This window comes from Sus scrofa, chromosome 1 (genome assembly GCF_000003025.6).
Source record: "Sus scrofa isolate TJ Tabasco breed Duroc chromosome 1, Sscrofa11.1, whole genome shotgun sequence".
Taxonomy (NCBI): Eukaryota; Metazoa; Chordata; class Mammalia; order Artiodactyla; family Suidae; genus Sus; species Sus scrofa.
In genome coordinates this window covers 7,128,026-7,154,127 of record NC_010443.5, presented here as the reverse complement: position 1 = coordinate 7,154,127, position 26,102 = coordinate 7,128,026, and the positions used below count along the sequence as shown (strand labels likewise).

The 26,102-nt window shown below is 46.3% G+C and overlaps 1 protein-coding gene across 2 annotated transcripts in view; it reads left to right on the top strand.

Moving 5' to 3' along the window:
• Window positions 1-26,102, top strand: part of SLC22A3 (solute carrier family 22 member 3) — a 101,910-nt gene that overhangs the window by 53,268 nt on the left and 22,540 nt on the right. For both annotated transcript variants that reach the window (XM_021086250.1, XM_003121106.4), the window contains exons 6-7: window positions 23,280-23,377; window positions 23,497-23,711. In XM_021086250.1, the coding sequence (XP_020941909.1) occupies window positions 23,280-23,377; window positions 23,497-23,711 (313 nt within the window). The remainder of the gene's footprint in view (window positions 1-23,279; window positions 23,378-23,496; window positions 23,712-26,102) is intronic.

Genomic DNA, 26,102 nt, shown 5'->3' with positions numbered 1-26,102 from the left:
GGAGCTGAGCATTAATAATACTGCACTTAAATATATTTTTGGAACTAGCTGGAGTTCTGTAAATGGTTAATGTTTCAATAGATTATTCTAATTAGTTCCCATGTCTTTAAATTTTTGCAAAGAGGAGGATGTGACATTAAAAGGGAAAATGTTGGCGTTCCTGTCGTGGCTCCGTGGTAACAAACCTGACTAGTATACATGAGGACACGGGTTTGATCCCTGGCCTTGCTCGGTGGGTTAAGGATCTGGCATTGCTGTGGCTGTGGTGTAGGGTGGCAGCTGCAACTCTGATTTGACCCCTAGCCTGAGAACCTCCACATGCTGCCTGTACAGCCCTAAAAAGCCAAAAAAAAAAAAAAAGGAAAATTTTTATGCTGCAATTTAAAAGGCATTAAAAACAGCACTGATGAACCCAGAATGAGTTTCTTTCCCAAGCTGAGTGACTAAATAGGAAGTTTCTTTCACTGAAGAAAACTGGTCCTAAAAATCTTTCAATCAGTGGACTCTCCTTTAACCCATACAAAGCTTGAGGAGGGGGCGGTTTCCAGAGCATCATAGGGCTTTCATTGAACTGGGAATCCGAGTGACATATTCCTGAAAGCATGAGAGCACAGCCTGGGAGCCGGCAAGGCGGATTTTCAGGGTCCTTCCTCAAGGAGCCGCGTTCTGAACGCAGAACCCTGGAGAGAGAGGCTTTCTCCCTCCCTCTCACTCACCTTCCAGAGTCCCTTTTGAAAGAACGGGGCTGTGTGCTCTTGCCAAAGTCTTAAAGCTTGAGAAGGACACATCGGAACTGTGGAAGAGGCACACCCAGCATCAGTGTTATATAAATTTAAATAAATAAATATGTATGTATGTGTATGCATTCCTATCAGTCAGTCCTCGTCTGATTACCAAGTAATTGGAGGAGTTCCCTGGTGGCTCAATGGGTTAAGGATCTCAGTGGGTTATGGCTCTGGTTGCAGCTGTGGCTTGGGTTCGATCCATAGCCCAGGAACTTCTACATCCTTATAGGTGTGGCCCAAAAGGAAAATAAACACAAGTAATTGGACCTCCAGAACCCAGGACAGCTACAGACAGGGCTGGTAGGGTGACCAGCTGTCTCTGTTTGCTCAGGACTGCAGGGATTTCTGGCATGTTGAAGTTTCAGGCTAAACCCAAAGAAAGCCTCAGGCAAAGGGCGGGGAGCTGGACCCCCTGCGACTAGTCCTGGCTTTGCTCAGAGGAAGATACCAAAGATGTGCACTTTCTGGTTTCACAGGCGCCCCCCAGTCCACCATGGACCCTGATGCCTCTGACAGGGGGAGGCCTGTCCTGACAGAGGATGGGGCCTGGGGTTTCCCAGGTCAGATGCAAGGTGCTGAGCCCCCAGGTGCCTGTCAGGCTTCCTCTTTCTTACTCAACCCCTCACTTCCTTAAAAAACAAACAAACAAACAAACACCTTTTATAAGGAGTTCCCATTGTGGCTCAGCAGATTAAGAGCCTGACTAGTATCCATGAGGATGCAGGTTCAATCCCTGGCCTCGTTCAGTGGGTTAAGGACCTGGTGTTGCCACAAGATGCAGCAGAGGTTGCAGATGCAGCTCGGATCCGGTGCTGCTATTGCTGTGACTGTGGCATAGACTGGCAGCTGCAGGTCCAATTTGACCCCTAATCTGGAAACTTCCATATGCCATAGGTGCGGCCCTAAAAAAAACCTTTTATGGCCTTTATTCATACATTATGAGGTGATATTCCTTTTAAAAAAAAACCCCACCTCATTGGTGTATGATTGACATGCTAAAAGCTGTACGTATTTAATATAAAAACGGGCTCGATCCCCTGTATCTACTCTAGCTGTTAATCTGGACTTGAACCCTAGCTTGTTTGACCAGGGCCCTGGCCCCCTGCTTCCTTTCTGCCTGTTCTTCCTTTTGAACGTGGGATCCCGTTTCTTATGGCTTCTGTGGCCTTACTTAGTTCGATGTTAGCCCTCCTGATAAGACAGCTGCCGCCTCGAACTTGTTCTCCAGACGGGGCCCACACGGGACAGCCGTGCCGGCCACGGGATACCCCGGCGTCCCCCTTCCCCCCCGACCGGGGTCTCCACCTGGAGGGACCGTCTTGGTCCAGACGCAGGGCCAAAGCCTTCCTTTGCACCTGGGTTGCCCTCCCGAATACGAAGATGCCAGCAGACCCGACAGGCCAGACAATGTGGATTAAGACATTGGGAGAGAGTTCCAGGCTTTACGTAGTGACACTTAGAGTCATTGCAATTCCTCGCCCATCAGCCGGGTAAATCTGGAGACCGTGGGCTCTTTCTTCCCTTCGCTCTTCTCAAAGGCTGATCCCTGCCCTTCAGAACAACAGACCTCCCGCCCCGGCCCCAACCCCCCTGGGGTAATGCCGAGAAGCATCTATTTTTGCCTTTTTCTGGCCCAGCCCAATCCCTGGTGGCATTGCAAACAAAACCAATTAAAATATAAAACAAAATGAATAAGCCATGCAGGGTGATTTTATTCTGTTAATATCGATTGCTCTGTGTGTGTGTGTGGGAATTGTGAAAATGCCTAATGCAATGCTTTTAATTCTGGAGCTCTCTAATAGCATAGGGAATGAGTTTGCTTTTGCTTTTCCTCTTTTGACTCCTCGCCAAGAGAAGGGCCCTCTAATACCGTCTTTGAAATCTTCACATTCTGTCTGTGTGAGAGAGGAAGATGGCAGCTTTCTTAAGTGTTTTGTTCCTATGCCATTTGGCCCGCTCTCGTGTTTTTGGCAAAATCGGCCTCTGCAATCCAAATTACTGTGCTTCCCCGCTGTGAATAAATGAGAAAATACTAGCTCTTTGTCGAAGTGTCCCTTGCTGTGGAGGCAATAATAGGTACAACTTCCAGAACTCTGCACATCCAGCTCCCTTGCCAAGAATTCCTGGAGGTTATTCCTAATCCAGAGCTGTTGTTACCATGACAGTGCTGCTTGCTCCTTCTTCAAGACACTAGGAAAATGGCCTTTCTTCATGAAATAATCCTAAGAATTGCAGCCCCGGGTGAAATCATTTCAGTTCCGAGGTGCTGAGTTGATTGTTGGTGTACACGTGCTCCTTTGATGTAGAGTAACAGGAGGAAATTGAGCTGAATACTAAGGGAGAAAACGCGCTGGGATCCACTTGTTTCAACCCCTGGAGGCCCCGTCCAGGTCGATGGTATGAAAGGTAGCAGGTGCGAGACTTTCAAGGGCTAAATCGCCCCTTCTCTGGAAAAAATAAATATTAAGATCTAACAGATGGCTAGATCAGGTTGTGTTGCTATAGCGACATCCAGGTTGTGTTGCTATAGCGACGATGCTTCCCACCGGTACAGACGCAAAGAGGACCAGGCCTGTGCCATCCGAGATGGCTAGATTTCTTGGTTTGGGGCAAATCATATGGCCCTGTGCCGTTTCCATTTTTCTTTGAATCTGGTGCTGCTGGAGGGAACGAAGTATAATTTAATGTACAGAAAGGGGAGATGATTGAGAAGAAGCCTTCCTGCTCCAGACAGTGAATGTACTTGTCTTAAGGTGGCTGAATCAAGGAAGCCACAGAGTTCCCTGGTGGCTCAGTGGGTTAAGAATCTGGTGTTGTCACAGCTGTGGCATGGGTTTGATCCCTGGCCCAGGAACTTCCATAAGCCAAAAAAGAAAAAAAAAGAAAGGAAGCCTCAAAGAGCAAAGAAATCCTATATCCTTCCCAGGAAAAGAACTTGGGGAGTATTAGGGAAGATGGGCTGAACCTAGGGCAGTTTTTATGCTAGAAAAACAGAGTTTTGTCACTGTCCCTAGGAATGGATATTGAAAGTGACCAGAGAGCAATGTTCTTGCTAACACCCTCCTGTCTCCCAGCTTCTGTGACCTCAGCCCCGGAGCCGATGGCCGCAGTGGGCCCCTGATCCTTGGGGACCCTCGGGTTATTGCAAAAGCCCACAAACCATGTGCAACTGAGCCTTATCTATAAAAAGAATTAGTACATCTTGGGTAAATACATCCTGCTTTTTCAGATGAAGGTAAGAGCCATTGTGATGAATAATGACTGATGAATCGAAAGGCATTATTAAGTTCACAGTATACTTGTGTTATTGCGTGTTCTCAGTGCACAGAATCAAAAGCACGATTCCCATCATGCAGACAACCACTGAATTCTTTGACATGGACCAGAAGTTCTCACGCTCAATAAGGAGAAGAGTCGCTGACCACTAAGCAAGAGTCGGATTAGAGTCCCTCTGTTGGGTAACTGTTCCTTGAGGTTTCAGAGTTAAAGGTCTATGGTGTTCTCAGGAAAAGCTGAAGGACCCCAGCGTCTTGAGAAACATGTGATTCTTGACAACAACTTCGAGATTGGTTCTTTTTTTTTTTTTTTTTTTTTTTTTTTTGATTCCATAAAATCAACTCAAGTTCATCATATTCTACTCTTTGGCTGACCTAAAGGACAGGTTCTACCCTGAAAGGAGCGAGGATTGAGGAACATGCTGTACAGCTGTCTTCCTGTCTCTCAGAGGTGGCTCCTTGGTTTCCTTCCCGTTTATGTCTCGGAGCCAACACACCGCTGGCAGTTGAGATCTTGAGAAGGACCGAGGAAGGCTGACTGAGTGAACACTCAGCGTGATGCTTTCTATGAAACACAGTATGACAGAGAGGAAGGGCTTACCGGACAGTCTCCAGACTCACATACTTCTCTTTGAAGCCTCGGGTGGACAGATTTCACTGAAGACAGTTCAAGCCTTCGCTCTACAACTCATAGCCACTTAGATGCTGTAGTTCTACAGGCTGCTCTAAAGTGAGCAGGGACAGACTTTTTAATGGCAGTTGAGTGAAACACGGGACCCACTTCGTGCAGTATTTCTAGTACTCTCCTCTCGCCCCACAGTTCTGTGAACTGCGTGATACACCGTGTTGTCTAATAACAAGCAGCCTCTGAAACTGAAGTCAATTATTAAAGTTGCAGTGAAAATATTTTTCAACTTCCACACTAAATTACAGAATATTTTATGTGGTCACCACATGTTTAGAAAAACCATTCAAATGTAATTGACATGAGCTTGTCCCAGAAACAAGAGTAAACCAACACACACTGCAGCAGGAATTCATCAATTGTTCATCCATTCATTCAGCAAATAGTTACAGAGCACTAGGTTCAAAACAGCTACTTTTGCACAATCTCTGTGCAATATTTACTTTCACAAATGCCTCCCAACATTCATTCGAGGCGCCTTATATCTTCTCTCTTTTTTTTTTTTTGAGCTGTTTTCAGGTCCCCCCATATCCCTTGCCTATTCGAATATACTCACTTTCATCATATGGAGACATTTAAAAGGACTAGTTATAAATGTTTCTTCTCATTTAAAGCTGAGGAACATCTTAAGTCTCGTGTGTAGTACTTGGAAACCATGTCAGCATGTTTTCATTCTGATGTCATTTGTTTATAGAAAGATATTCTAATTGAGTCTCAGTACATCTGTTGTTCATGGAAACTACCCTTTGTATTTGTTGGGCCCTAATAGTGCAAGTCACCCTTCACAGAGTAGAGAGTGCACGCCATGTAACACTAATGCATCTCACTGTGGTCCAGAGTGGAACCAGGAGACTGATGTGCTTTACTCTCAAAACCCTCCCGAATCAGAATTCCAGGGATGCTGTGTGCCACCTGCTCTGGGTGCATACTTATAAGTAGCTCATCCCTCTTTAGAGATGGTTCTGCCTGAACAATAAATAACTGCCTGCAGAAAAATGTTTTGCAGTCAAGAAACAGAAAGGGGAGCAGCTCACAAATTTCAGAGCGCACCAAGGGCTACCATATTTGTTGGGGTGTAGGCAGAGGTGAGATGTGTGGTGGCTTGACATGGGATCTCAGTTCCCAGACTGGGGATTGAACTCGGGCCACAGGCAGTGAAAGCACTGAGTCCTAGCCCCCACACCACCAGGGAACTCCCCTCCACTGCTCTTTTAACTATTTAACTGTATTGACTTTGGAAAATTTCTCATTGTTCCCCAATGCAAGTAAATAAACCTGAAACTAAGGGCTTTCTGAGGGGCAGGAGGGGGTCAAAATTTGGATAGCTGGAAAATCTGGAAGCACTGAAAGAAGAGGATATTCTGAAATGACCTGTGTTACTCTGAAGGAGGTAGTCGGGCTTATTGCCATTTTTCTTTGAGCACAGAGTTGAGTTAATCTTGCCTCTCTACGCATGGCTGAGTTGGGCTGTGCAGGCTCCTCTTATGTTGGTTCGATTTGATTCTCCCTTCCTCCCCCCTCCCTCTTCTCCCTCCCCAGCCAACAAGTCCCCAGTCCAATGTGCCTGGTTTATGCCCTTTGCTATTAAGGAGCCCTTGTAAACTAGAACTTGCATGTGTCCACGCAAGTGATGTAAACGGCCTCGTGATGCTCTAGATGGGTTTTATTTCTTACTGTTTCATGGAACCGTGTTTTAAAGGTCTCCGCATGTTGCCCACGCATGAGTGTTGTGTGGTTTTCTGCTGTATTTCGTCTCCGTCCTTCTAACGATGGGTTTTCCTCCAGTCATCGTGATAAATGTTTTCATGCATGTCCCCTTGGTTTATCCATTCTATACATAGGAGTTTGCACCTGCTCTTAGTCCCAAATCCCCCATCCATCCTCCACCCACGCTTGTCAACCACAAGTCTGTTTCCTATGCTTATGAGTCTATTTCTGTTTCATAGATAAGTTCTCTCCTATCTTATTTTCGATTCCATGTAATATCACACGTTATTTGTCTTTCTCTTTCTGACTTCATTTAGTATGACAATTTCCAGGTCGTTCATATTGCTGCAGATGGCATTATTTCATCCTTTTTTGTGGCTGAGTAGTATTCCAGTGTATATGTGTACCGCATCTTAATCCATTCCCCATCGATGGACAATGAGGTTGTTTCCATGTCTTGGCTGTGGTGAACAGAGTTACAGTGAACACAGGGGTGCATGTGTCTTTTTGAGTTACAGTTTTGTCTGGATATATACCCAGGAGTAGGATTGTTGGATCGGATGGCAACTCTGGTTTTGGTTTTTGAGGAACCTCCATGTGGTTCTCCAGAGTGGCTGCCCCAATTTCCATGCCCACTCTGCATGTAGGAGGGTTCCCTTTTCTCGTGCAGGTCCCTTTGGACCTTTGTGAGGTTTCCCTTGGAGTGAAACGCCTGGAGGTGAAATGACTGGTCATGGGATGCGTGCAAGTTGAGTGCCCGAAGCAATGCCAGATTGCTCAGTACACGCACAATTGGTACTTTCCAATCTTCTAATTTTGTCCAGCCTCCTGAGTGTTTTAAGTTGCACATCTCTGGTTACTAGTGAGGTTCAGCACATCTCCATGCGTATTGCTTTGCTATTTGTGTTTCTCTTCCATGGATGGTCTCGCCACGTCTTTGCTTGCGTGTTAGATTTTCTGGATTTCTTGGATTCCTTGAATTGGATTTGTCCCCTTCAACTTACAAGATCTCCTTGTATATTCTAAAATTTACTCCTTTGGTTGTTTTTAGATGTATCTTTCCCTCGATGTTTAGTTACCCTTTAAGTTTACCTGCTTTTTTTTCATTGATTGACCACAAATTCTTAAATCTCTTCTTTTGGGGCCACACCCAAGGTATACAGACGTTCCCAGGCCTGGCATCGAATCCAAGCCACAGCAATGACAATGCCAGATCCTTAACTACTAAACCACCAGGGAGCTCAAAAAATTCTTAAATCCTCAAATTGATTTGATATGATCGGATTGGGGTATTGCCTATTGATTGTTTCATAGGTTCTGTTTAAGAAATATTCTTCTGCACCCAAAGGCCACAAAGATATTCTCCTGTTAGCTTACGGCTCCATCAGCTGTAACATTCAGGCCTGAATTCATCTGAAAATCACCACCATTGCCTCCCGGGGATCCGCCTTTGTTTGTCCAACCCTAAGCCAATTTTCTCAGCATCAGCTAATAAGCAGATGCGTCATTTATTAAATTCCCACTTTGGAGTCTAAATTAGTTTGCGGCCTAAAACCTGTCTACTATTTTTAAGGAGCCCAGTAACTAGTAACTTATATGCGTGCTCTTGGGCCGCAGATTGGCGCTACATACTGGCAGGTGGCCAGTGTTCTCGGTGAGCGCGGCACACCCGGGAAGCTCCGTGTAGCTGGAGATCTAGATGATGAACCAGAGCAGTGAGAGGCCCAGATCTGAATACAACCAGCAACCCGTCATCTTGGGAGTTTCCATCGTGGCGCAGTGGAAACGAATCCGACTAGTATCCATGAGGACTTGGGTTCAATCCCGCGTCTCGCTTAATGAGTCCAGGATCTGGCATTGCTGTGAGCTATGGGGTAGGACACAGACTAGCTCAGATCTGGCGTTGCTATGGCTGTGGTGTAGGCCGGCAGCTGCAGCCCTGATTCAACCCCTAGCCTGGGAACCTCCACATGCCATGAGAGCGGCCCTGAAAAGCAAAAAAAAAAAAAAAAAAAAAAAAATCTTCACGCTCTCAGACCGAAAAGATAAGTATGTTGAGGTCAGCAGATGCCCAAATCCTCTAAAATACACTTTCTGCTTGTGGACTTTGCTCCCTCACTGCTCATCACTGAAGTGCAGTGGAAATACTTTCCCAAGCCTGAACATCAGTGATGCAAAGGCAGAAGAGGTGTGAATGCCCCCCATCAGATACTCAAGCATTTCTTTAAAAAATGCAAGTTGTCTCTGGGAGAACAAACCCACCCTCCGCATACCTCTCAGAAGGCGGTAACCACGAAGGCACAGGCTTCGTCAGTGTAGAAAGAGATTATCTTCAGACCCACCAACCCCGACATTAACCTGCCGGGGGGGCTGAAACGTGACTTGTCAACTTTTCCATTACCCGGGCAGCAGCGTGGCGCTTTGCTATGTGCCTTCCAGCGGGGCAGTTGTCCTACCCAGGGCTGCCTCTGCCTCTGTGTTACAGTGTCATGGTTTATGTCTGTAATAAGTGAATTTGTGCCTATCGATGGAAAAAGCAGTAGCAATAGCCCTTGTTTCTTTTTAGGAGTGTTAATGGTGTGATTTTAAAAAAGAACTTGTGAGAAGCAAACAAACTCATGAACATTGCACTTTTCCCAAATTTAAATTGAAGTCTTAGTTTAATTACTTAGTACTTTGCACAATAAATTCCCATAAAGAAGAAGGTGCAGAATAGAGGGCTTTTTGGTAAACATGAGCAACTCCTTTATCAGTCAGGATAAGCCAGGCGTGTGGGTAACAAACATGCCCCAATCTCAGATTAAACCCTCAAAAGATGAGCTCTCGTCTGTGCCATGTGGAGTCCTTGGGCCAGGGGTGGGGGAGGGGATCCACTCCTGTCACAAAGTCCTCACTCTTTAATCCAGGCTGTCCTTACAGTCACTACCTGGATCATCACAGAAAAGGGGGGTTTAGAGGGTCTTAATTCAGCAATTAAATGCTCACAACCCCTTGGCGGATCTGGGGACGTGTTCCCACCCGGTCATGCCAGGCCAAGCCCTAAAATCCTACCACACCCCTGTGATGGGGCCAACAGGGATAAGGAGAACCCGAAACTTTGGGCCAGCAGTGCTCGTGGATGGGGATCTCCATAGATCTCTTTTCGAAGAAAAATGATTAAGAATACAGATAGTGAACTTCCTGTAGCAGCTCAGCAGTAACGAACCCAACTAGTATCCATGAAGATGCAGGTTCAATCCCTGGCCTCACTCAGTGGGTCAAGGATCCGGTGTTACCATGAGCTGTGGTGTAGGTCACAGACACGGCTTGGATCTGGCATCGCTGTGGCCGTGGCTGTGGTGTAGGCCAGCAGCTGCAGCCGATTCAGCACCTAGCCTGGGAACGTCCATATGCCGCAGGTGCGGCCCAAAAAAAGCTAGAAGAAAAGGAATACAGACAGCACATGATGACCAACTTATGTCACCAAAGCGGAAACATAGGAGGAAGGATAAATGAGGAGTTTGGAATGAGCATATACCTACTATACATAAAACAGATAAACAAGGACCTACTGCAGAGCACAGGGAACTCAGCTCAACAGCTTGTACTAACCTATAATGGAAAAGAATCTAAAAATGATTTGTATATATATTCACTGAATATATATAAATATATATATCTGAATCACTTTGCTGTATACTCACGACTAATACAAAAGTACAAATTAACTGAACTTCAATGAAATAAAAAGAACACAGAATTCAGTTTGAGAAACACCAACTTAGGACGATAAGTGCTTTTGAATTCAAATGATTTACTATAAAGTAGGTTTCGCCTTTATAACTGGTAAAAGTAATAATGACAGTTTGGCCAAAATGAAAACACAATCTCCAAAGTTCTCATGGGAATATCCACCAGGAGCTATGAAGACCCATCTCCCAGCCAGAGAATCCGCAGCTCGGGGCACGTGGAACAGGAAGCAGAGGGTGCCCAGGGCGCGTGGAAAGTGGAGAAGCAGGGCAGCCAGGCCTCTCCTGGCTCGCCAGCAGGCGGGCCAGCTCAGCCCAGGGATCTGGACAAACCGCTGAGAAGATGCCTGGGAACCAAGCTGAGGGCATCACCAGGGAGAAGGCCAGCATCGCTGCCAGCTCATGGATAGGCTGGTACGTGCTGGACGAGGAAAGAGGACAAGGAAAGAGGATGAGCGCTGGGTGAGAAGAGGGACCCAGGCCCCTGAGCAGAAGCCCCGCAGGAATACAGGAGGCAGGGGCCCTACTCGGGGGCGCTCCGAGAGTCCTGGACTCACTCCGTCACCGTCACCACGGCCGGGGCCGCCCGGCTGATGGGGCTGATGTCACCCTCATTGTCGTTGGTCTGTACAGAAGGGGCTGCCAGCCCAGAGACGGGGTGGGCGTGCCCTATGCTCCAGGCCCAGGTGGAAGGACAGCTGCCAGGACTCCAGCTGGGCGAAGTTGCTGGAATCCTGCCAACACCTGAACTCCTGGAAGAGCTAGAGCTGGGTGTGGACAAGAGCCGACCGCGGCATGGACCACACCCCCTGCCAGTGGGGAGAAAGCCCTCTCCTGCGTCTATAGTCGGGACCATCTGGGTGCTGATGTGGGCAGCTTCTGGAGCCTTCCGAAGGCTGCGAAGAAACAGTGATGGGACGAAATGCGGATCCACCCTCACTCCTCTTTAGAAAAGCCCTGGGCTAACAAGTGGCTTATAGCTACTCCGTTTGCCCATGGAGAACTAAAAATCTGTGTGCACGCAGATGCGCTGCTGTGGCTTCAGACACGGGACACTCTTTATCATCTGATATTTAGAATAGCCACCCCCAGTGACATTGACTGGTGTTGTAGGGGAGTTCCGTGATGCATGTAAATCCCATCCGCTCCCAGGAAATGTTGGTGTCCCCCCCCCCACCCCCACGAGTTCTGAGTCTTTAGGGTCAGAGTTGTAGAACTGAGAATGCAGTTCTTTCTCTCTTCTGTTTTCACACCTCTCTTCCCGCCCGCGAACCCTCTCAGATTTGTTTTTAAGAGATGAAGAAATGTTCCACCACGTGACCCACAGCTGCAACCCATCAACCTTTGCTGATCTTAAGGCCACACTCTGGGTCCGTGGGGGAAACTCTAGAAAGATGCACTTTTGCTGTTCTAGGCATCGAGCCCAGTCCTGGAGGAGGGAGGGAGGGACTCTCTCTCCGGCCAGATGCAAATGCTCAGGATAAATATCTCAAAAACGAGCTGGCTGAGCCGGGGTCCAGGGCCGTGGCCACGAGCCGTGGGTGGCCGTGGAGCCTGAAACGGGGCCAGTCTGAACCGAGGTCTGATGTCTGAGCAGCATGGTGGATTTTCAAAGATTTACTGTCATGTAAAGCCTGGGAACTATCTCATCGGCAATCCCATGCTGATTACATGTTGAAAGGACAGTGTTTGATTTAGATCTGATTCAATGGAACATATATATATATATATATATATTTTTTTTTTTTTTCTTCTTAAGGCCAGCATAGGAAAGTTCTGGGGCTAGGGGTCAAATTGGAGCTACCGCTGCCGGCCTTTGCCAGAGCCACAGCAATGCAGGATCTGAGCCACATCGGTGACCTACCCCACAGCTCACAGCAACACTGGATCCTTAACCCACTGAGTGAGGCCAGGGATCGAACCCAAGTCTTCACAGATACTAGTCGGGTTCTTAACCCACGGAGCCACCACGGGAACCCTGGAACATATTCCTTAATTGTGCCAGCTTCTTTGTACCTTTTTAATGTTGCTACTAGAAAATTTATACGGACATAGGTGACACACTCTATGTTTATTGGACAGCGTTGGTCTAGGTGACTGGTATTTTAATTACTAAGTCTCAAAGGGTCATTTTAACTATGACTCTTTCTTTATCATATGAACTCTGTATGGTGAATATTTTATCTACTCTTGTTCTAAAGTAGAATGAGGTTTTTAAAATTCCCAAAGCCACTGTTGGTATTTTGGTGAATTTTCTCTTCTGGATACCAGGCAACATTATTGCCACAAAGAAGCCAGCCAGTGCTCTGTAATGTTACACATTTGCTCCTAGACCTGCTGGTCCTGGCCTCCATCTGACTAAAGGGGTGTCCACGAAGTGGCAGGGGGAGCGTGGGCATGCCATGGCAGCCATGGGGGGACTTCCTCCTGGCCTCACCCAAGTCCTCTAGCTCCTGATGCTTTTATGGAAGACCTATGGGCCAGTTAACTTTGAGAGTGGCTCCTGGACTTCCAAATTGGGGAGCCCCAGATCCCCAAGTAATATTTTGTTCTCACAGACTTTTTAGAGAGGAGAAGCTTCTAGAGAACAAAATTTGTGATAACATTTCCTGACTGAATCAGTGTTAGACTCCAGAAGACATAAACCCCCCCTTCTTAGCTGAGGCTTCACCTTTCCTTGGGAAATACAACAACTACTGAGAAATCCACCTGCTGTGATCAACCGGGTGAAACTGCAAGGCAGGAAATGCAGCCACCTGACACTGTCCCCTCCCCTGCCCGCACCAGACGCTGCTGATCAGCCGAGAAACCCAGGGGACTCTCTTCCTTCTCATGGAGAATAAATACCAGGAGTCAGCAGGTGAGGTGTTGACCACCTGGGCTTCTCAGTCTCCTGAGATGTCATTAAAAATGCAGATTCTGGGAGTTCCCTTTGTGGCTCAGTGGGTTAAGAACCTGAGTAGTATCCATAAAGACGTGGGTTCAATCCCTCGCCTCACTCAGTGGGTTAAGGATCTGGTGATGCTACAAACTGCGGGTAGGTCGAGGATGCAGCTGAGATCCAGTGCTGCTGTGGCTGTGGTGTAGGCTGACGGCTACAGCTCCGATTCGACCCCCAGCCTGGGAACTTCCATATGTGCGGCCATAAAAAAACAACAAAAAGTAGATTGTGTTACCCCAATCTGACGTAGGACCTATGTAACACGCTCCTTGGTGACCACACTGCAAACTTAGGGACCACACTTTTTTTTTTTTGGCCTCATCCACAGCATAGGGACGTTCCGCCAGGCCAGGGATGGAACCCAAGCCGTAGCAGTAATCTTAGCCACAGCAGTGACAATGTAGAATCTTTAACTGCCAGGCCACCAGGAAACTCCCACAGACCGCACTTTGAATAGCAAGTTTCTCCAAGTGTCATTTGCTCATGTGCATATTTGTGAAAAATTACCCTGGGTAAGTCCTGGGAGATCAGCAGTGCCAAATTAACATGAAGTATACCTGGAAAACTTAAGACAATCTAATTAAAAAAGAAATCTATCCCTTTAAAAAAAAAAAAAGCACAATGACAGTTCCTCTTTCCAAGAGGATTCATGTCAGTACCTTTAAAAGGATCTCTCCAACTTGTGCCTTAAAGCATAAGTTACTAAGTTTACTAATTAAAAAAAAGATTTGTTTAAGTGCCAAGTGAATTGTCATCTAGAAGTGAAAGATCTCTGAAATGTTATAAAAAATATAATGTGAATTTGAATTTGAACACCTCTATTTTTGAGTTCTCCTTGTGTGCCAGGCGGGTATATTGGTGACTTTAAACAAAATTAACAGCAATTATTATTTAGCAAAGATGAGTTTATTTGGAGCTAGCAGAGGAATTGCAGTTTGGGACACACAACCTATGGCAAACCATAGCCCAGTCTGAGGGGATAAAGGGAAATTTAGCTTGGATTAGGTTCTGGGAGGAAATTGGGGAGGGTCGTTTTGAACAAAAGTTCACTGGAGGAGAACCAGGGTTGGGGATTCTGGCAGTTTGCTGTTACTGAGGATTCTAGAAATCTTTCTTGCTCTGGTGTCTAAGTGGAGGGGTGGGGTTCGTGCTTGAGAGCGCTCCCTTCCCCTTCGCTGCTTCCTGACTGTTCCAAATTGTTTCCTTTATATACATTATGTATCATCTAACTACATCTTCCAAATGCTAATGAAGTGTTACTCTTTGCATGCTACTGATGAGCGTTTAGACAATGCACGGATAAGAAAATGTTTCCAGAAAAATCCAGCATCTCTGGGCTGATCCTGGCTGGTTCTGTTGACCAATCCCGTGGCAGCGGAGCTCTGAACACCAATCCCGTGGCAGCAGAGCTCTGAACACCATATTTATAACAGGTTGTTGTGTATAACCTCTCTCTCTTCCACGGCGATTACAACGACAATGTCAACTTCAAGAAACGTTTCAGAAAGGCACCAGGAAGAATCGTAAATAGAGCTGGATTAACCCAAGAAAGATAGGATCATTGTTGGTGTAAAACAAAAGTCTCGGCAGAATTAAAAGACAATTAAGAGACAAGCAACGTTCCCGCTGTGGCGCAACGGGATTGCTGGCATCTCTGCAGCACCAGGATGCAGGTTCGATCCCCGGCCCAGGACAGTGGGTTAAAGGATCCGGTGTTGCTGCAGCTGCGGTATAGGTCACAGCTGTAGCTCAGATCTGAGCCCAGGCCTAGAAGCTCCGTATGCCGAGGGGCAGCCAAAAAGAGATAGAGAGAAACAAATAGAGCAGATAACCATCAGCTCCATAAAAGAATATCAGGAAACCAGCAAGTGCGGTTTACTTGTGAGCAGCCCCCTGTTCAATGAGTGGCATGACTAGGTAACAAGACTCCAAACACCCCAGAGTGAGCTAGAGCACTTCCTGTCTTGCTTTGTTCCAGAGGAAAGCAGCAGACAGCACTTAGATGGATAAATGTAGGACAAAATAAAACACCTAGCTAGATACAAAAATAACATATTGGATGGTTCCATTTATATGAGATTCTGGAAAGGCAAACTGTCAAAATTCACTGAGGTGTAACTTAAACGTGCGGCATTCTGTTGGATGTGAATTATATTTCAAAAAAGAAAATTAGGAGTTCCCACTGTGGCGCAGTGGGAACAAATCTGATTAGGAACCATGAAGTTGCAGGTTCGATCCCTGGCCTCACTTAGCGGGTCAAGGACCCAGCGTTGCCATGAGCTGTGATGTAGGTTGCAGACGCGGTTCGGATCTCACATTGCTGTGGTTGAGGCGTAGGTCCAGTTGGACCCCTAGCCTGGGACCCTCCACATGCCGCGGGTGAGACCCTCAAAAGACAAAAACAAAACAAAACAAAATTTTAAATACCTATCATCTATCTACCTATAAGAACCTGATCTAGCATTTCTCTTCTTTTGTATGTGACTCAGACTATGCAAAAATTGGCCATCCCGTGGCAGGAGAAAAGAAGCACAATTTCATTTCAAAACGTAGAGCTAGAAGTTGTTATCAAAGAATAAGAGCTGCAACAGTCACTACGCACGAGTTGCCAAGATTTTCCTGGATGAATTCCATCTGAGATGTGGCTTTTAGTCTCCGAAGGTCTTTGGACACCAGAAAGTGGTTCATCTTTCAGCATATCTGCGTCACTGCGGAGAGCGTGTTAGTAAATCAAAGACCAGCTGGATTTGCTCTTAAATTGGCAAAATATTTACTCGCCTGCAAGGACGATTAATCCTTTCATTTCCTGAACAAGGAAAATTGGTATTATAGTCTCAATTACCTTCCGTTGTTATCAGCACTTCATATTTTGGGGGGGACAGGACCTACATTAGCCCTTAAACTTGTGCTTTGGAAAAGCAGAGATCATGGGACTGCTCGATTCGAAAAGTTTGAAACTAGGCTAATAGTAAATATGTTTGCAGAGTGAATTGGAGCAAGTATTTTCGTTCTTTAATACGAAATTATTTTGCCTAAAATGCTCAGCTCTCATGCAAAAGCATTGTTCTGGACTGAATTCTCCAGATAAGTCTGCTTTTGCCAACAAGTAACAGAAAACCAACCTAAATGGGCTCTGACAACAAGCCCAGTTCCTGGCTCAGGGAGCTGGAATTCTAGAGTTAGGGCAGAATCCAAGGTTGTCCAGACCTGGGTCTCCACCTTAGGCTGTGGTTTCCTCCTTTCTCCACTCCGCTGACAAGGTGGGTCTTCTTCATGCTGGTTCCCTCCTGGCTGTAGGACAGCTGCTAGGATCTATCTGAGCCCCTCAGTAATTCCCTGAGGGGCTGGAGAGCAGATTCCTTCAGGAGCCACTGACTTAAGGGCAATGGATGGACGCTTTCCCGGAAGCCCTTTTCTCATTGGTTCAAATTGGGTCTCATGTCTATTGCTCATTGGTTCAGAAGGGGTCACGTGCCCAGGCACTTCCTAAAGGATTTTACCCTTAGATAATCAGACATCCCCCTGCCACTGGAAACAGAATCAGCTTCCCTGACAACGTGAATTGAGGACAAGTGCGTGTATTTGGGCCAGGGGGAAGTAGCGGGGTTCTGTTAAGAAAGAGAAAGGGAGTTCCCGTCGTGGCTCAGCAGTAACAAACCCAAGTAATATCCATGAGGACGCCGGTCCAACCCCAGCCTTGCACAGTGGGTTAAGGATCCAGCGTAGCTGTGAGCTGTGGTGTAGGCCGACAGCTATAGCTCCGATTCCACTCCTAGCCTGGGAACTTCATATGCCAGGAGTGCGGCCCTAAAAAGACAAAAAAAAAAAAAAAAAAAAAAAAAGAGAGAGAGAGAGAGCGAGAGAGAGCAAATGGGAGAATGATACTGAATCAATGACAAAAAAGGTACACTAACATCTAATTTAAATCCATTGCTGTAAAAGTGAGCTAATTTGGAGTTCCCCTTGTGGCTCAGTGGAAATGAATCCGACTAGTATCCATGAGGACAAAGGTTCAATCCCTGGCCTCACTCAGTGGGTTAAGGATCCGGCGTTGCCATGAGCTGCGGTGTAGGTCGTAGACTCAGCTCGGATCCCGCATTGCTGTGGCTGTGGTGTAGGCCTGTAGCTACAGCTCCGATGGGACCTCTAGCTTGGGAACCTCCATATGCCGTGGGTATGGTCCTAAAAGACAAAAATTAAATTTTTTAAAAGGTGAGCTAATTTTTGTTACAAAAGTAATGTAGGTTTAAATGTGAATGTTAAGAGAATAGTCATAGCCAAAAAGAAAATGAAAAGCCACCTTAACCCCACTACCCAGTGAGAATCCTTAGTGAAATGATGCAGGCATGCTTTTACACTATAAAGAGAACCTTATACTCTGCAGACAGTGTAGCATAACAGCTATACAGACTTGGGTAGCAGCCGCTTGGGTTTCATCTACGTATTGTCTGGGTGTCTTCATTAGGTGAGTGGCTTAGCTTTCCGGTGCCTAACTATTCTTCCCTGTAATGGAAATAACAGTATCTGCATAAGTTCCTCTAGCACTAACCCTCTAGTTCAGAGGCTGGCAGCCTATGGCCTGCAGGCCACACCTGGCTTGCTGCCTGTTTTTGTAAATTAAATTTTACTGGAACCCAGGCATGGACATCCATTTATGTGGCCGCTTTCACGCACAATGGCCAAAGAGCTCCAGCAGGCACCTCATCTGGCTTATCAGGTACATATCTGGCCCCTTGCAGAAAAAGTGTGCTGAGTTAGCCCCTCAGACTTCTCCTATCTTATCAAAACTCTAACCTGTCATCATTCTGTGGTCATGCAGTAACTGATCTCACCTGGAGAGCAGGAAAACGTGATTATTTGCAGAGCTAACATGGCAGCAGGAGGCGCTTATTTATTTATCTGTGAGGAGCAGTTAAGAACCGTGCGTAATTGGAAAAGCTACAAAGGTGTTTAAGTGTCGAGTTGTCTATCTGAATTGAGCAGAAAGCTTGAAATAGGTGAAGGGTGTTTTCCTTAAACTTTAGAATGTTGGTATTGGAATGGACCTGAATGGAAGTCATTGTTCAGTCTTATCTAAGAGATCGAAGTCGTGGCTCTAGGAAGAAAATGAGAAGATTGAAGGGGAAATGGGAGAGCGTCCGTAAGAAATTATTTTTTTTGTTATTAGAGTCGAGTTGATTTCCAGGGTTGTGTTAACTTCTGCTGCACAGCATAGTGGCCCAGTCATCCATATATTTACATTTTTTCCCCTCATACTGTCTTCCCTCATGTTCTACCCCAAGAAATTGGACATAGTTCCCTGCGCTGTATAGTAGGACCTCATTGCTTATCCGTTCTGGACATAGTAATTTGCCTCTATCAGCCCCAAACTCCCAGTCCCTCCCACCCTCTCTCCCCTCCCTCTTGGCAACCACAGGTCTGTTTCCCATGTCTGTGAGTCTGTTTCTGTTTTGCAGATAGATTCATCTGTGCCACATTTTAGATTCCCCGTATAAGTGACATCATATGGTATCTTTCTCTTTCTGACGTCCTTCACTTAGTCTGAGAATCTCTGTTTGCATCCATGTTGCTGCAAATGGCATTATTTTGTTCTTTTTTATGGCTGAGTAGTTTTCCACATCTTCATCCATTCATCTGCTGATAGATGTTTAGGTCGTTTCTATGTTTTGTCTATTGTGAATAGTGCTGCAATGAACATAAGGGTGCATGTATGTTTTTTAATGAAAGTTTTGTCTGGATATATGCCCAGGAGTAGGATTTCTGGATGATATGGTAGTTCTATATTTAGAGGAACCTTTGCTTTATACTGTTTTCATAGTGGTTGTACCAACTTACATTCCCACCAGCAATGAAGGAGGGTTCCCTCTTCTCCCCACGCTCTCCAGCATTTGATGTTTGTAGACTTGTTAATAACGGCCATTCTGACTGGTCTGAGGTGGTACCTCGTTGTGGTTTTGGTGTCATTTTTCTGATGAGTAGGGATGTTGAGCATCTTTTCGTGAACCTGTTGGCCCTCTGTGCGTCTCATTTCTCCGAAGTGAATATTGCTTTTCAGAAGATGACCCCCATCTGCATGCTCTGGTGAACAGGGGTGCAGCTGCGCCAGCGGGCAGAGGTGTCAGGGGCTCCGTGGAGAGAAGAGACTAGACTGGGATGAACAGGACCCAAGTCCGAGTTGTGGGAAAACCCCAAGTGAAAAGAAAAGCATTGCTGGAAAAAGTGATACATTCACAGAGGAAAACTGCCCTCATAGGATGGGTGGTTTTAATCTTAAATTTTGAGATCCTCAAAATCTCAATTATTGTCATCCAAGCCAACGTTTTCACAGAATAGTGTTTGACTAGGGTTGGTTTTTCGGTCAAGTGCATAATGCCCATCTTTACAATGATGAAGGGTCACTATCAACTACAAAGACGTTGTCTGGGATAAAAAGCTTTTTTATACATTCAGTGATGCAGCGTAAAAGGTTTAAGAACAGAGCGTCTCCATCACGTCCTGATTTCACGTCCTGGCTTAGCTACCTTCTGCCCAGTTAATCCTTAATGTCCTGAGCCTTGCTTTTCTTATTTATAAAATAGGATCAATAAAAGTACTGACTTTAGAGAGTGTTGATGGGAATTAAATGAAATAATTCAAGAAAAGTACTTAGCACAGGGAATTCCTGTCGTGGCTCAGCGGTGATGAACCCGACCAGGATCCATGAGGATGCAGGTCCGATCCCTGGCCTCGCTCAATGGGTTAAGGATCTGGCATTGCTGCGAGCTGTGGTGTAGGTCCCCGATGCGGCTCAGATTCCACATTGCCATGGCTGTGGTGTAGGCTGGCAGCTGTGGCCCGATTCAACCCCTAGCCTGGGAACTTCCACATGCCTTGGGTGCAGCCCTAAAAAAAAGAACATAAATAGATAAAGTATTTAGCACAAACTCTAACAAGTGTTACACACTTCATAAAAGTTAGCCTCTTTAATGTGGGCAATATATAGAAACTAATTGTGAAAAGCATTTTGATACCCAACCATGTAGTAATAATTCCACAGATCCCCTGGTATCTGTGGAATATTGATTCCACGACCCTCTGCAGATACCCAAATCCTCAAAGTCTCAAGACCCTTGTAGAAAATGGGTCTCAGTTGACCCTCTATATCCACAGATTCTGTGTCCATAGATTCGGCCAATCTCAGTTCCTGCCTCAGTTGGTTGAATCCGCAGATGCAGAACCTGTGGGGTGGAGAGCCAACTGTATTGTTGTAACATACTAAGATCTTTCACTTATAATTACTCCTGCTTTATCTTTGCAACAGCAGAGTTCTTAGGATTGAGAAGATTAGTCAGGGGGCGTTCCCATTGTGGCTCAATGGGTTAAGAATTCAACATAGTGTCCATGAGGATGCAGGTTTGATCCCTGACCTCACTCAGGGGTTAGGGATCCAATGTTGCCGCAAGCTGCCTCGCGGGTCGAGGATGTGGCTCAGATCTGGCATTACTGTGGCTGGCAGCTGCAGCTCTGATTCCACCCCAACCCCAGGAACTTGCATATGCCGCAGGTGTGACCGTAAAAGGAAAAAAAATTAATTAAAAAAAGGAAAATTAGCTCAGGGAACATTTTAATAAGGATTTCGTTAGCCACGGTGCAGGTCAACTTGCTGCTGAAAACGAGAACCAAAAAATACCGTGACAAAAAAGACAACATGCCCACCCAGAAATGAATAGCCCAGCACCAAAGTCGGCTTTGCTCCAGGAGGCCCTCTTGGGTCTGGGTTCCATTTATCCTGTTTCTCCCCCACCCCCTGCAGTAGGCTGTATAAGTGAAGCTAGTTCACCAGCATCTTCCTTTTCCACCTCTCGGGAAGGGATGAATGAAGAGCAAGCCACGTCCTTTTTAAAGGATGAGACACAAAACTTGTACACGTGGCTTCTGTCCCATCTCATGGCTGAGATCTTATTGCTGGACCACCCACAGTTGAGAGAAAGGCTAGAAAATGTGAGAAGGTGACTTTCGCTAGGCAGCCACGTGCCCAGCTAAAACTCCATGGGTTCTGTTACCCAAAGGGAGAAGGAGAGAATGGATGGTGGAATCCATTACCAGGCGTCCACCGCGCTGCTATGGAAACTACTGTTGTTTCATGGACTCCAGGATGCTTCTACCTGTGAGAGACATCATCCTTTTGTGCACCACTAAGCAAGAAAAGTACCATGCTGTTGAAGCCGTGGGCACCCTGCTTTCTTATCAGTGGAATTGTAGGACACCTCCCAATTGGGAGATTTTAAACTCTGAAGAATATGTGTCTTTGTAAGCAAAATAGAGTGTTGGAAAGACTCAGGAAAAGAAAGCAATCTAAAGGCATCCATTTGCAGGCTTCTTTTGTGTGTCTGTGACTTTCCTTGGAGCAAAGCATAGGCAGCAGAGGTCAAGCTTTTGTTGGCCCATTGAGTGCAATGTTGAGAACAGGTGCTTGATGAGGTACTGTAGGTGTGAATTTAAGTCACATTCCTATGCTGGCTGGTAGAGAGACGTTTGACTCAAAGCCTTGGGGAAAATTTGCTTAAATTTCTGCTTAATCTGGACCAGATCTGGAGTCGGGTAAACAGACAATTCAGGTCCTGTTTTTAGGGTTCTCACTTAGCAGAAGGACAGAGACTGAGGGCTACACTCCGAGGAAAAAGACATCGCCAAGGCTCTTGACTTCCTGTTTCAACCATCAGTCCTCACCCAAATGCTGGGGGAACACCAAGCTTGACATTGTAACACTGGCCCTGCGCTCCAAGAACGCCAGAGCTGGTGGAGGGAAAGAGATAAGTAGACCCATAAAGGCATGTGGTTGTGTAAGTGCTATGGTGAAAGTCTGGTAAGTAGAGACACGGATTGGGGCTCATCTGTCCGACCTGAGTTTAGGGAAGACTTCGCAGGGAAGGTGAGGACCAGGGAAATCCGAGGGCTTTTCAAGCAGAGGCAACAGACTGTGTAAGCACCTGACAACGTGAACCCGTGGTCCCTTCAGGGAACTGAGTTATGATTCCTTTGGGACACTAGACTCGTAGCAGTGGTTATGGAGGGCTTGCTGTCCAGCTTTGTTTCCTCTAAAGCGCCTTACACATAGTAGGCAAACAGCAGTGTTTATTCCATTGAATTAGAGAAAAGACCAACTTCTTGGAGTTCCCACTGTCGTGCAGTGGGTAAGAATCCAACTGTAGCAGCTGGGGTCACTGCAGAGGGGCAGGTTTGATTCCCAGCCCGGCACAATGGGTTAAAGGATCCGGTGTTGTCCCAACTGTGGCACAGATTGCAACTGCAGCTTGGATTCAGTCCCTGGCCCAGGAACTTCCACATGCTGTGGGTGTGGCCAGAAAAAAAAAAGACCAACCTCTTTTTTTTTTTTTTTTTTTCTTCTTTCCTTTTTATGGCCACACCCCAGCATGTGGAAGTTTCCTGGGTAGGAGTCGAATTGGAGCCTACCCCACAGCCACAGCCACAGCCACACTGGATCCAAGCTGCATCTGTGACCTATTCCACAGCGAGGGCAATGTCAGATCCTTTAGCCAGAAAGCGAGGCCAGGGATCAAATCCATTTCCTCACACAAACTATGTCCTGTTCTTAACCCCACGAGCCACAACAGGAACTCCAACCCGACTTCTTGAACGGCCAAATAGAGACGAGCTGAATTTTCCTGGATCAAAGAAATGATAGATTCCAGTGAATGGACAGAAGCAAAAGGGTCCCTTTGATATTGCTCTTGCTCTTGAACTTCACGTTACTCTTGCTTATTTGTCAACTTAATGTTTGAGGATTTAATAGATAAAGGACCTTGATTGTTTTCCAGCTGCTTTTATCACTTTTATGCTTACTTTCTTCACTTCAGTAAATGCACAAATTATTTTACTTTAGAAAACACCTTTTATGCTTGTGTGCTCAGAGCGTGTCTCACTGCTGCCATCAACCTAAGAACAGATTCGCAGACAGCAGCCACATCTTTGTGAATTCTGACTTTACAAAGGCTAGAGAACCAGCCTTTTATTCTCAGGTTTTAAGACGTGACGCTGAAAGACCCTGGTCGGTTCAGTAAGAGGGTTGGGCAGCGTGGTAGCTGGTCAGTGACACATCTGTAATACGCAGATGTTTCCTGCGGAGTATTGCTACTGAAATCTGCTTCTCTTATACAGATCACTGTTACCGATGAGGAGGTTAGCAATCCATCCTTTTTAGATCTGGTGAGGACTCGCCAAATGAGGAAGTGCACGCTTATACTTATGTTTGCTTGGTGAGTTGGACCTGGGATGGATTCACAAGCTTGTGTCAGATTTACAACGCATCCCTTTCTTCAGGGCAGGTGCAGCTTCCCTCTAACCTCTTCTCCAATGTCTGTCAATGTTGCTTCAGGTTCACGAGCGCTGTGGTGTATCAAGGACTCGTCATGCGCCTGGGAATTATAGGAGGCAACCTCTATATTGACTTTTTCATCTCGGGAGTTGTGGAACTGCCAGGAGCCCTCTTGATCCTATTAACCATCGAGCGTTTCGGTCGACGCCTACCCTTTGCCGCAAGCAATATAGTGGCAGGAGTGGCATGCCTTGTCACTGCGTTCTTACCTGAAGGTAACTGTGCCCCCAGTCTGCTTGGCAGCCAAGAACCTGAAAACAAGCTCTTAAAATAACGAAGAATGGGGAACTTTCCGCCTTTAGAAAATGTCCCATAGCATCAAAACCTTAGTGTCAGGCACGCTCTCGTGATGGCACTCTATTTTCTGCCCAAGCGGCGCGATGACTTTGAGTATGAGAGATTGGTTCCATAGATTTTTCTGTTTTATTCATTTTTAGGTCCACTTATGGATAAAATAGATGTGTGGAATCTAGCTCGTAGTGATGCAGTTTACTTTTAAAAAAGCGTTTATTGACGTATAATTGATGTACGGTAGTATATAAATTATAGACGTATAATATAGTGAGTCACGATTTTAAAGGTTGTACTCCATGCGTAGTTATTATAAAATATTGGCTTATTCCCCATGTTGCGCAATGGATCCTTGAGTCTTACTTTATACCTGGCAGCTTGTACCCGCCACTCCCCCATCCCTATCCTGCCCCTCCCCTCTTCCCTCTCCCCACGGGTAGTTAGTTCGCTGTATCTGTGAGTCTGCTTTTTTTCTGTTATCATCGCAACGTTGTTGTATTTTTTAGTTTCCATGTATACGTGATATCATCGAGGAGTTTGTCTTTCTCTGTCTCACTTACTTCACTCAGCATGATACTCTCTAAGTCCATCCATATTGCTGCAAATGACAAAATTTCATTCTTTGTTATGGCTGAGGAACATTCCGTGGTATATCGATGCCACCGCTTCTTCATGCAGTCATCTGTTGATGAGCATTTGGGTTGCTTCCATATCTTGGCTATTGCAAATAATGCTGCTGTGCACATCGGGGTGCATTATCTTTTCAGATTGGTGTTTGGGGTTTGGGGGGTATATACCAAGGAGTGGAAGTGATGCAGTTTACTTTTTTTTTTTTTTTTTAGGGCCACATCTGTGGCATATGGAAGTTCTCAGGCTAGGGGTCAAATCGGAGCTACCGCTGCCAGCCTACACCACAGCCGCAGCAACGCCAGATCCCAGCTGCATCTACAACCTGCACCAGAGCTCATGGCAATGCTGGGTCCCTCACCCACTGAGCGAGGCCAGGGATCAGCCCCACATGCTCATGGATACTAGTCGGGGTCTTAACCTGCTGAAACACAACAGGAACTCCTCTGTAGTTTACTTTTGATCACCTTTATCTGACTCCTTTTGTGGTACCGTTGACCGTGTTTCCTGACCAGCTCTCACACTGCCAATCCCATGCGAAACATCGAGGCTACACAAGGAAGAAAAACACACTTCTTGACTTCAAAATGTTGATCACCCAGTAAGGAATATTAATCCTTTAATGTTCTCGCAACAAGCAGAGACAAATGAAATCATAGACATTTTAAACAAAATTTAAAAATAGGAAGAAAAAAGTGTCAAGAGTGATTCATTAATGGGGATTGTCGGGAAAGCTTCCCAGGGCTGAGAACCAGGCACGTGGATGATGAAAGAGAAGACACGTGCTGCCCTGGTCTTTCCCGATTGCAGCCTGGTTCCCAGAAGCATGAACCACCCTCGGTGGCTCAGGAACCAAACCTTCGTTGTTATCTCAGGGATGTCCTGACAAGGAGGCTGCAGAGCATCAGACACCAGCGGTCATGGCCTCACAGCCTGGCCAGGAGCTTGGGCGTGGTCTTGCAAGATTCAGGAGGAGGACAAGGGAGCTCCGAGGAGCTGCTGCAGTTTGGACAATGGCAATGAGGAGGGAGAGATGCTGAGAGCAGGAACGGAGGTCGTGGTATTGGGGCCTGGAGGGGAGACGGCGATTTTCAGTTACATTTTGCAGGGCTGGCTGCCTGGAGCGTGGGACAGAGGTTGCATGTGTGGCCAGGCCACTGTAAACACAAAGCCACAGTGGGCCCTGGACAGAGGAGGCCAAAAACCCCCAGGGAACTGGCGTTTCAGAGCGAGGGAATTACTTCCGCACTCCGGGAGGTGTAGGCTAGGGGGTAGTTGCTGGGAGAGCTGGAGTCTCCAGTGGTGTTTTGTGTCAGCACGAGAGAAAGTGTCTTTTCTTTTGAGAATCCTCTGAGGATCGGGAGAGAACTGATACTCATGTGCAAGTCAAAGAAGTCAGATATTTACAGATGACTTTGTGAGTTACATGAAACTTTATGAGGCGTTCCCGTCGTGGCTCAGTGGTTAACGAATCCGACTAGGAACCATGAGGTTGCGGGTTCGATTCCTGACCTTGCTCGGTGGGTTAAGGATCCGGCATTGCTGTGGCTGTGGTGTAGGCCGGCGGCTACAGCTCCGATTCGACCCCTAGCCTGGGAGCTTCCATATGCCACGGGCGCAGCCCTAGAAAAGGCAAAAAGACAAAAAAAAAAAAAAAACTTTATGAAATCCCCAAATGTCAGATAGAC